At 33.8% G+C, this 13,026-nt stretch overlaps 1 protein-coding gene across 1 annotated transcript in view; it reads left to right on the plus strand.

Moving 5' to 3' along the window:
- VWC2L (von Willebrand factor C domain containing protein 2 like) overlaps positions 1 to 13,026 on the plus strand; it is a 158,555-nt gene that overhangs the window by 25,564 nt on the left and 119,965 nt on the right. Inside the window, exon 3 of the mRNA XM_008054338.2 lies at positions 340 to 469. Coding sequence (XP_008052529.1) covers positions 340 to 469 — 130 coding nt within the window. The remainder of the gene's footprint in view (positions 1 to 339; positions 470 to 13,026) is intronic.

The raw sequence follows: 13,026 nt of genomic DNA on the forward strand, positions 1-13,026 counted from the left end.
TGTTTGCCAAAAAAAGCTAGAGCAATCAGTGCATCTTGGAACCCAAACCAGAGGGTACCATACTAGTTGTCCAAATCTTTCTCAGGAAAGTAGGGACAGAAGACATAGGAAAAATACATGGTGTTCTGGTTGTTCACAGCAGCCTGAGCTGCACATTGTGACCCATCTTGGCTTACACGTCTAGGTTGCCTTCCATCAGGGGAGAATGATCATACATTGGTAAATTGAGTTAATACAGTAAAGCCAATATAAGCACTGATGTTTTGTCTTCTGCCAGCATATTAATATGCAAGCATTAAGTTATAGGAGAAAAGGGGCTAATTTTAGATTTGTTCCTAGCCCTCTCCATGTGAATGGTGTCGCTGTGAGCCCAGCAATGAAGTTCACTGTGTTGTAGCAGACTGCGCGGTTCCTGAGTGTGTCAACCCAGTCTATGAACCAGAACAATGTTGTCCTGTCTGCAAAAATGGTAAGACCACACTGCATTAGCTTTCAAAGAGGGGTTAGTGCAAAATACAGATATTTTACTACTGCACACCATTCAATCAAGAAGTCTTCCAAGATTTGCCTGACTTCTCTATATGGGCATGGTGGATTTATATTTTTATCCCATCTTAAAGTAGAAATAAACCTTTAATGGGCGAATTGTGTAGCTTTTCGTCTGGGGAATTAAAGCTCTTGTAAGCTGACTTGGTTGTGATCCCTGTTTATTTATTGCTCATTTATAAGGAGGATATTGGGTAGATCACAGTCCCATCTTTTTGTAGCGACTTGTATTTCTCTCTCTTGTGAAACCTTCAAAGCAGTTCACCCCATTTCATCGTGCATAACCTAGGATACAGAGTAAAGTGAATGCCAGGTATTTTGTATTGGGCATAAATAAGACTTTAGGTTTAGAGTTAAGTTATCAAAGAACTATAGGACTCAATTATCAATGCATTTAAAGTGAAGGAACACACGAAAAAGCTTAGGGTTTTTATCCTAGGCTTTCATTACAGTGGAACCTTGCTCTCGCGGTATTTGCTACAGAGGGGAACTTGGTGTATTTGTAAAGCTATAGGTTCCTTTTTGTCCTTCATGTAAGGGTGAGTTTGAAACAACTATTATATCCTAATTACCCCAATGCTGCAGAAAAGACAATCAATGCCATAACTCTGGGACAATAACAACAAACCCAGTAGTAAACTTTTTCCTAGTAACTGTGTACATCCCAAAAAGAAAAATAATAATTCTTTGCAAAGTAGCACTCAACAAATGAATATCTGCTTTTTAAAAGCAGTGCTGGTTCTTAATTAAGCTGAAGACACTCACCCTAATGCTGAAACTCTGTCTCCTTTCTTGAGTTGAATATGGTCCTCTTCCTCTACTATATATATATTTTACAATGAATTTTGAATTATGTTAGCTCATCTACTAATCTTTTTCTTCACAGAAGAATAATTAGTAAAAAAAAAAAAACAGAAAGAAAGAAAGAAACATCAAGTTATTTTAATTTTTTAAAAGTAGTTCTGGTTGTTTTTTATTTATTTATTTATTTATTTATTTTAAGGATGTGGGGTACATTTCAGGGTTAGGTATACAAATGTTCATTATGCAGGTACCTTTGTTGATGCGTTGTGCTCCCTCCACCCTAGCAGTTTCCAGCTACTTCCAATCCCTTTCTTCTCATATTATGATAATTGTTCAAGGACCACTTATGAGTGAGAACATGTGCTCTGGTTGTTTTTGTAATAAGTTTTGTGTTTTGGTGTCTTATGATGGGACTAATAAAGAACCCTTGAAACACTTTTCCAGGCACAGGTTTTTCTATTTCTGATCATATAAATCCATTAGATTGAATATTAAATCGCTCTCCTGGCTTCTCTTTTTCTTCTTATCCCCCTAATCCAGCCTACCTATCCAATTGAGCATCTCTCTGACTCTGACTTAGAGGGTGGAAATATTCTTCTAAAGTTCAAATATATGCAAAACTATCAAATTTAAGACTTTATATTTTTACAAGAATTCTGAAGAAAATGGAAAAGATATAGGAGTGAACAAAAACATGATTTAATGGTTGAAAAATAGGGCCTATGGGGATAGACTGAAGAGTTAGTATAATTTGTGCTGGAGAAGAGAAGGCTTAGGTGAGCCCAAACTGTCATAAAATATATGAATGGTCAGTCCAAAGTAGAAGAGAAATTGTTATTTTTCATTTTCTCCAAGGATAAAAGGAAGAAAAGCTACACTACCTAATCAATCTTTAAAAATAAGATTGACATGTCTTTGAAAACTGTCTTTTAATTTTTTTCTAGAGGCAACTGTCTAAACAGGTCCTTGAGAAGCCTGTCTTCCTTAGGTGGCCCTAGCTAGCTTCATCTCATTTTTAGAATAAATATAATTATGCATATAGTTAAAAATCCTGGTCTGAGCACATTCGGCATACTCATAAAATTAGACCATCTAGAGCACATTTTAGAATAGAGTTTTTAACATGCATCTATCACATTCTCATAATGACCCTACACCAATGCCCGTGATAAATCCAGTGTTATTATCTATGTCATATGTTAAATCAGTCACTATAAACGAGTCACACTTTATTTGATGTCACAAAAGATTATCCTATTTCTCTCTATCACATGTCAGAGTAGAAATTTTTATCCAAGTGAAATCCTCTTTGTACAAAAATGTATAGTGAATGGACTTTACTTGTTCAATTAATTAGTTAATTAATAAGTAATTCATTAGTATCTCTGATAAACAGATACTGAGTGCACAGGGTTTATTAGTTAAGTTTTCTGATTTTTTTGGGGGGGGTCAGTTAAGTACTACTATTCCCTCTTGGTACCTCCAAACAAACTTTGGTTTTTTTAAATAAGGAAAATGAATCTGAATTAAAATTAGTGGGAAGACTAACTAATTGTAATATAATATTATGAGATGCTATCTTTTTATTATTATTAAATGTCACTATTCCCTCATGCCCAAAAGGCAAAATAGAATTATTGACAGAAAAGAGCACATCAAGGACCACTGAAGACTCCTATGACCACAAGTGGTATCAATATACTTATTGAGAAAACAGACTGGGCCCTGGGTCTCTGGCTGCCATTCTAAGTCCAGCCTAGAAACAGAAACAGATGACCCATATGTAGAAGAACAGGAAGGAAAATAAATGCTCATTATAATGCAATATAACTAGAACACGTTCTTAAGTTTCCAACACATAAGTCTATCTCATTATAAAGGGGGAAGATAAATATTCCCATTATAGTGTAAACTATTTATTAAACTATGCTACTATGTTCTTAGATTTAGAGAAAAAAAAAGAAGCCACAAGAAGATAAAAATCTGCCTTATAGATTCAAAGTAGAGACAATGTATTTTTAAACTATCTTATAACATTTTCTGAAATCTTCATAATGTTGATATTTTTGGCGGGCAAGTAATTTTCAGCTTGTATAAATGTTGGTTATCTAAGCTGTCAAATACTTGTCTTTTTCAGAACAAAATTGTTTTTTCTGTTTTCCTGAACTTTAATTTGCCAAGACAAAGAAGCATTAAAGATACAAAATTTAAAAATAAGACACAAACTTTATATTAAAGAAATAAACTTTTTAAAAGTTTAAAGTGATAGAAGCTATCACACTTAACCTTAAAATTCTATATTAAGTTAACATCACTATATTTGTTTTGAGAGTATTTAAGAACAAACCAAAAAAAGAAAGCATAACAAAATGTACATAGTTTTTCCAGAAAACAGTAATTTACCAATGAAAATAAAACAAGTACCTTTAGAAATAAATATTTTGATATTATAAAGTGAAAGGTAATCTGTTCCCTAGATAAACATTGGTTACTTCTCTTTAGTCTTGACAATATAATTTTTGAGATTTAAGAACATATATTTTTAGAAATTTTCTCTGATTGTGTTAAGAAGAAAGAGAATTTTAAATTTCCTGGTCTCAATGAATACCTCAAACAAGATTTCCAATGGTTATCAGTGAATTAAACAAATCATACAATATGCAATTCTCCATTCATAGTAAAGTTAGAAAAGATATCAGTTGAGCCTGAACAACTAAGGAAAGATGTGAATGATTAGCCGGAGTCTAGTAACACACAAAAAAAGAAGGCAAAATATTAGGGTAATATTTTGGCTTTGATTTTGCTTTTAGACACAGGGTCTCACTATGTTGCCCAGGCTGAAATGCAGTGGCATGATCAGAGCTGACTGCAACCCAAAGTTCCTAGGCTCAAGTGATCCAATAAGGGTAATTTTTTATTTGGAGAGAATTGGAGATTGATATAGGAATTTATTGTTTCTAAAAATAGTATTAACCGTGTGTTTCTCCTTCCTTTATAAAGCTTCAAAAGATAGCAATACAAATGTCTTCCTGAAAAGCATGATATTTCCGGACTGATTTTCTTTCCCTAAGACCGTGTTACTTTTACCTATCTTTCAGCTACAGGCTTTTCCCTGTGAATTAACAAACGCTCTTGATAGTTTTTTGTTTTAATAATTTGAAAAAATATATTAGCACAGATTCTGCTTAAAGAACACATTCCATTTGGAGTGTCCCATAAATATTTCAGATATTTGGAGACTGACCACGCGCATAGCCAAGAACGCCTATTATTTATTTTTGTATGAGTGAATATTTTAACTTCTTGCCCTGTAGTCACTTATTCCATTCTTCAATAGTCCATACATAATGATATTTTAACCCCAAGTCATTAAGAATATGTTTATAGAATGCTGAACATTTGGATTAAAAAATAAAATATGTGGCCAGTTATCAAAATGTTCAGTCATTGAGCATCAAAATAACTGACTGCATTTTTTACATTTCATCAGCCAATATGTCAGTGAGTTTCATGTTTTCACTGGAATATATAGTCAGTCATTATTCATGGCATAGAAGAAAAAGTACATCGTGAAAAATTGGAACAGACAGAACATTCCCACAGAATCATCTATACATGTTAAGGAGTTTCATCTCCTATCTAAATAAATTAAAGTTGTCATAAGCCCTGTTCAAATATTTAATTCCATTTTCCCACTCTCTTCTAGCTTAGTAGTGATACAAATAAATCGGGAAGTAGACTAGTTAAAAAGGGAAAGAGAAAAGAAAAAGACAGCAAAACCGGTGAGGGGTGTTCAAACAAGAAAGAGAAGGGCTTTATAGGCATCCAATACCTTCTAAAGGCTCTTAGCAGGACATGTTTGCGCCATTCAATGTTCATATCCCTTCATATACAAAGAGCTCTTTGAAATAAATAAGAGAGCCGGGCTCGGTGGCTCGGCCTGTCATCCCGCGCCTTTGGGAGGCTGAGGTGAGTGGATTGCCTGAGCCCGCGGGTTCAAGACCCGCCTGGGCAACTTGGAGAGACCTCATCTCTACAATAAATCAAAATGAGCCGGGCGGGGTAGCGCGCGCCTGTAGTTCCAGCTATTCTGAAGGCCGAGGTGGAAGGATCGCCGGAGCCCAGCAGGTCGAGGCTGCGGTGGCCGGGAGCGGCCACTGCACTCCAGTCTGGGCGACAGAGTGAGACTCCAACTCAAAAAAATAAAATAAAAAAAGATGACTGGCATTTTTTAGCTGTTATGTAAAATGAGCAATAACTGTATAGTATACAACAGGTTATTTTATATCAAATATAACGATGTAACATATATTTACATTTTATGTGATATGCTCAAATGTTTTTTATTTTTAAATGAGATACAATTTTAAATAGACACTAAATTTGTATGTACACAGAAAAAGAAAAGAACTATGCGAATATACAATAGAATGTGTAAGATGAATTTTTACAAACTTATATTTTATAATTTAAAATATTTTATCAAACCTTAAAAGAAAAGATGATTGTGATGTTATCTAAACTTTTCTAGAGAAGAGACAAGAAAGAAACTTTCTTTTATTAAATGGAGTACAATATTGATACAAACCAAAATTTATAAACTAAAAAGGGAGGCCAAAAAGCAATCTTACTTATGATTATCAATGGGGAAATCTTCAATAAAATACAATACAAAATCTTCTATCTAAAACCCTTAGGATGATGATTTTACAGAGGAAATGCAGTTCATATGTTATATAACATATATATTACATCACCAGTGATCTATGGCAGCATTCTTCAATTAATTACATGATTATTTCTTCATCAGAATATATAATTGTTTTACTAAGGAGACTGATTAGATATAATGAAGAATCTCGTATTACCTCAGGTAGAAAAACTGAATTTTCAGAAATTGTGAGATTGGGATTGTATATTTTGTTAGCCAACAAAAACTAGCAGCGGGTTAAAAAAAATGTATCCTGACCAAGTGGGATACAGGTTTACAAAGATAGTTTCTTGTTAGGAATTGTATTTAATATAATTTGTCTTATTACTAAGTGGAAGAGAAAGATCATGGTATCATTTCTATATACTCTTGAAGACATTAGACATAAATTAGCAAAAACTAGCGACAAAAAATCTTGATAAAATAAGACTGAAGTGGACAATTTTACATTTTGAAATATATCTTCCTTAGCCCAAAAGACCAGAATCATGCTTAATAAATAAATGCTAAAGACATTTTCAATAAAGTTAGGTATAAGACAAGTGTGATCACTATTATTTAACATTTCAGATAGGTAGACATACAGATAGATAAATAGATACATACATACATCCTAGCTAATTAATTAGAAAAGACAGAAAGAGGAGAAAAAATTGGAAAAAAATAGGTAAAAATGTCACCATTTGCAGATGACATTTGGTGTGTACTTGAAAAACCCAAGAAAATTTACACAAACTACTTATAAACAAGATAGTTGGTTTAGTAAGATAGCAGGGTACAAAATGAATGTGCAGATGTCAGAAGTATACACACACACATATATATGCATCTATATTATTAAAAGAAAATTCTGGCATTGGGTCATGACGCAGATATATGAATAAAATACAATAAAAAATTCATAAACAGACTTAACTACATATGAAAATCTAGCATATGATGAAGTTGTATTTCAAATCAATGGGGGAAGATGGTTTGTAGAAGAAATGATATGGGAAAAACTGTATAGTTATCAAAAATGTTAATATATACCATAACTTTCCTATGTAAAGAGCTCTTAGAAATTGGTAAGGAAAAAACTGATTTTATTTTTTAAATGAGCAAAGAACTTCAAAAGATATTCTACAGAAAACAAAACAAACATATCTCAAACATTTGAAAAAATGCTCAAATCCACTTATAAGATGCTTAGCAGTTGATTGGCAAAATCCTAGAGGTTAATAATCCATGTTGTTGGTACTACTGTGGTGAAACAGGCACTCTTGTATATTGCTGGTGGGCGTAAAAATTGGTGCAATCCCCAATGAGGAAAATTTGACAATATATATGAAAATCAAAGTGCAAATACCTTTTGTCTCCAGCAATTATATTTCTATTTATAATTAATATTTTATAATAACAAAACTTAGAAAACTGAAACCTAAATATTCAAGAATAAAGTGGTTGTTTAAACAGATAGCATACTGTATTTTTTTTTTTTACTAGGATAACTGCGTGGACTACAAATAAAACATTACAATTAGTATTACAGAAAAAAAGGCTATCTTATCTGTAAATAGATGAGAAATGCTGTTCATTTTCTACATTGTACTTTGGGTTTTCTGATTAATGAGAAAGGATTAGAAAAGTTTCTATTAACATGTTATCAAAAAAGAGTAGATTTTTCTTTTAAATACTCAGTGAAACATTTTTTATTAGATTATAATTCAATTAGCTTTCACTTTTATTTTTTCCTCTCATATAATTAATTTCAAACTTATTAACAATAGCCTTTAGACTACTTTTTGAAAAAAACATTAAAATAAATAAATATTAATGTGTAGGGGATATGTATTTTGTAAAAGTAACGTTTACTAAAAACTGTTTTTAAAAACAATGAGACATACCGGTGTTTTAAATGTGGAAACTCAAACTTAATATGTTATTTATTAATAAATTCAATGAAAATAAGTTGACATAATAATTATTTCCTGTGGAAAATTTAAATACAAGAAAAAGATGCACTTAATGGGATTGGGGAGTTCTACCTATCAACTATATTAAAATAACATATAAAGATATAATTTTAAGCAGTGTGGCATAGAACAGAAATAAACAGATAAATAGAAGTAAATAGAAAGCCAAAAAGTAACCCACATATGTATTACAATTTAGTGTACAATTAAGGTGACATCCAAGTGTCTGATGAAAGAATGTATTCTTCCAGAAATATATTGCAAAAGTACGTTTTTAAAATAAAACCATATTTTTACCTTGTCCATTATATGAAAATAAATTTCAGTTGGATTAAAACCCTAGATCTAAAAAAGGCATCAAGAAAATTTTAAACTAATGCAAATGCTAACTTGGTCTCAAGATAGGGACTGTCTTCCTAAATGTACAAGCAAATAAAGAATTTCCAAAAGAAAAAAATTGCAATGCAAGGTAAGTAGTAAATAATTTACCTATGCGTTTCTTCATATATTAAAGGACGGTAGTATCTGAATTTACAAAGGTGGAAAGTAACAAGCCCCTTCACACACTGCTGGTGAGAGTATAAATTATACATCCTCTTTGAAGGATATTAAAAGAATGTAAACTTTTGACCTTGCACTGACACTTCTAGAAATTAATAAAAAAGAAATAATCAAGTAAAAATATAAAAAGTTGTGTATGCAGATATGTATTGCATAGTTACTTTATAATAACAAAACTTAGAAAAATTGAAGCCTAAATGTTCAAGAATAAAGTGGCTGTTTAAACAAACAGTGTACTGTTTTTTGTTTTTGTTTTTTACTAGTATAACTGCATGGACTACAAATAAAGCATTACAAATATTACAGAAAAAAAGGCTGTCCACTCTATTAAAAAAAGACATGTTCATCCAGCCTGGGCAAATTGGCAAGACCTCATCTCTACTATAAATCCGAAAATTAGCTGGGTGTGGTGGCATGTGCCTGTAGTTCTAGCTACTTGGAAGACTGAGGCGGAAGGATTTCCTGAGCCCACAGGGCCTGAGCTCAGCAGGGCAAGGCTGTGGTGGCTGTGAGCGTGACACGGCACTCCAACCTGGGCAACAGAGTGAGACTCTGACTCAAAAAAACCCAAACAAAACATGTTTACAACACATTATTAAATTCAACTAATGTATGTTATATGTATATAAAAGAGCTCAGAGGAAATACTTCAAAATTTTAGTAATGCTTAACATTATACAGCAGGCTAATAGATAATTTTCACTTTCTCCCTTTTGCTAACCTATATTTTCTAAATTTCCTACAATAAAAGTATACTCTTCTTGTAATTTAAAGAAAAATTCATAACTGAGATTATGTAAATTTCTTTTGTAATACAAAAATTAAGTAATTAATGACATGTCCTTTATTAGAAATTAAGCTATGATTTCTTGTTAAAATAAGTACTCTATAAATTAATTAACCAACTAATAATTTCTACCACTTGACTTTTCAACTGCTTTAACTATAAGATTCTTTTCAAAGCATTTGAAAAGCCTCATTGGCCATTTTATGCACCTATTAGGGAAATTGCTAAAATGTTCACTTAAACGTCTCCATTTACATCTTTGTGAAACTACTTTGAAAAAATCAACTTTTTAAATTTGAGAATTGGATGTAAGCTTTTCACATTAATTTAATATTTTCTCACTTCCTCTTAGTTAGACAAATAGTGACAAGTATAACAGATACAAAACAAGCACACCGAACATGAAAAAATTTTCTGGCAGCTACACATGTACATTGGCTCTGGAGCCCCTGAAGCAATTCATGATGAAAGCATGTCCTAGTCTGATTTTTTTCATTGACTTTGCAACTGAAGGTCAGGATTATCATATTCTTATAAAGTGGATGCCAAACAGTAATTATAAATAGCTGTTTTGATGAGCCACAAACAATTTCCTATTTTTTTCATAAAGCTTCCTCTAAAATATGAAAGAAAATATTTATATTTATGTTCTCTTAGGCCAACAGGATTCCCTCTTATTTCATCAGTAAAGTAGATTTCAAAAGCATTATTTTACAAAGTTGACACTATGAAAATTAATGCCACATTCATTTCCTGCTAATCATATCTCTTCTGTAATTATCAGGACTACCTCATCTTTAAGAAAATGCAGAAAGGACGGGCAATACATGCAAAAATTTAAAGTTTTTCTCAGTGTTTCTCCTTTAACATATGAAAAATACTCAGGGACTATTTTTCCCCTATGTAAACATTTGGAATTTTGTTTCTTCCACAGAGCACACATCTTCTCCCCTGAAAAAAGACACATTGTGAGGTTGCAGTCACTCCTTCGAGTGCCATATATTATTTTAATATTTAGGGCACCATTCTACAGGACACTTGAAAGACTAGAGGAAGGATATTGAATGCATATATACTGAATGTCTTGCTCCCAAATACTCATATAATCTTTAAGATAATCTGTATTTTAAAAAGCAGCTACCCAAGTTATTGAGTGTATCCCCCAGAATTATATTCTCAAGCCCACTTCCTATTGTATTATTGAACAACTCTTCAATTTTTTTAAATAGAATATTGCTGTCTTCTAGGACTGTGGACAGTGATCCCTAATAAACCACCTCTGTGAACTGTGGATGGTAGAAAATGAGCAACTGGGATCACCAACCAGATTCCTTGGGAGTTAGATACAGTTTCAGAAGTACTAAATGGGGTGGGGTCGTTCTGGGAAGCCAAGGCATTTGGTTATTGCCAAGATTCATGAACACCTGAGGAAAAAAATCTCATCCCTCCAGGAGGGGCTCAGGTGATTGGCTAGGGAGAGCCTTACTGAGGTCTTAACACAACTGATCGGCCTCAGGAGTAGTGAGCCTCCAGTTTGTAATGATCTCCCAAGTTCTTCCTCTCACAGCCCAGACATCTATGAATCTCTTGCACCCAGACCCAGATGGTCACTGCTCATGCTGAAGGCCCAGATTTAAGGCACACAGTCTCGCTTCATCAAACCTCCTCTCTGGTGTAGAAAACTCTAGGAAAATACAGTCACCACTTCTCATCAGCATTGCCGTATAGAAGCCAAAGCTCTGGAATCAAAAGGCAAGTCATGCCTCACGACCCCACCTCCATTCCCTGCACAATCGTGGAAACTTTGTGCAGACAAAGATAAAAACAAAGCAGTGATGTGCTCCCTGTCTTCACTTGAATTTGAATGACTTCAATTGAGTTCAGGCAATTACCTTCTCCTAGGAAGGTAATGCTCTGTCTTCCTCAGAAGTTTCAGATATCTGGAGCAAGAACCTCTAAGGGACACATCCCTCGGGCCCAGAGTCTTAGATTCCCTTTCTTACAGATCAATCCAAACCTTCTTGAACCTCTACATCCCTATGTCATTGTCAAAGAAGAGACTTTGGGTGCTCCTGAAAAGATCCAAATCTCTTTTTCCCAATAATCTTATCCTCAGTCTCTGGTTTGGGACTCTGGGAACTAATCTCATGGTGCCCTCTCTCCCTGCTTGTCTCAGACCCACCAGAAGCCCAGTACCTCCAGGGTGCCCCTCATCCTCTGGACGTGAATATGGTTCTATAGGCTATGTGGGTTAACACCTCAAACCTTCACTTTCTATTCCCTTCCCCACTTTATTGTTCTCCCAAAAGGTATTGTTTTTACCTGTTTAGTTGCTTGTCTCCCTCCGCTCACAAGGGTAAGCTCTGTGAAGCAAGGGTTTCTGTCTGTTTTCTTCACAGCTGTATTCTCCCTACCTACAATATGATGCATGTAGATATGTTTTTGAATAAATGAATGAATAAATAAGCACCCATACTGTGCCTTCAGAATAGCTATAATTAAATAAATCTGATTCTTAGAGCTATTTTTAATTACCTTTTGAAATGCATTTGTTTCCTATTTCATACACAACAACTTTCTCATGGAGAGTCTAGGATATATTGTGTGGTGAGAAGAAAGGGACTTTTCAGAAGATTTCTTTCCCAATTAAGTTTGGTTTAGTTTACCTCTAAGATTAACCTGCACTCATTAACCGATTGGAGGGAGAGCCTGATGATCAAAAAGGGACAAACTGAATACCAAGGAAAACTAATTCTAGCTTGAAATTCTACTGCCTCATATTCTCTCCATGGACATCTAAAGCTTCTGTGTGTTAAGAACAGACTTCATGTAATGTGTGGGTCACTTGAGGGCAAAATTAATGTTATCTTTAGCCAGTATCATTCTTAATGATATATTTCATCAAATTATTAAGATTATATGTGTTAATGCCTGCAAAGCACCTAGTAGGTATAAGGGTTTAAATGAGAGCTAGTGTTACTCTCAGTAGTTAGATTACTTGTCATTAGACTAGTCACTGAGGAAACATGTGAAAGGGCCACTATTTTCCTCAGCAGGTGCCGTCAACAGACACCCCTTTCCATCCCAGTGTCACTGCCCCCATCATCCTATAGACACCTATATCATGTGTCCTCTGTTCTCTGGGCCAGGATCCTCCAGCTGTCTCTGTCATTCAGAGTTTGCTCTTCCTCACATTTCAACTAATTAGGTCTATATTTTATGACTTAGTCATCTGATAAGACCAAGAATGCCCCACATTGGAAAAATGTGTGTAACTAAATTGGTGTGTCTAATCCCAGAGATGTCCCTCAAATTTTTAGTGACATTCATGATTAAAAAAAAAAATTAGAAGTGAGAGAGATTGTGTGCACGAGAGTATTTATGAATGTGTGTGGGTACATAGACATGCACTTTGGTAGGTTAGACGTATTGAGCAACTTTACTGCTCATTTCAGAAAACTCTGCATAAGGAGCTGATTGGACTTTTTAAGAGGAAAAAAAAAGTCACAAGCATTGACTAAACATTTGATCTGAAAACTTGTGGTAAAATCAACAACTTAATGTGATGATAAGATGCAAATTCAGAAATTATGCCTTGATATCAAAGTAGTGGGAGAAAATGGATTGTAAAGGATAATACTTAATTCTCGATGTCAAATTGT

This window comes from Carlito syrichta, unplaced genomic scaffold (genome assembly GCF_000164805.1).
Source record: "Carlito syrichta isolate Samal-C Ts95f unplaced genomic scaffold, Tarsius_syrichta-2.0.1 Scaffold78722, whole genome shotgun sequence".
Lineage (NCBI taxonomy): Eukaryota > Metazoa > Chordata > Mammalia > Primates > Tarsiidae > Carlito > Carlito syrichta.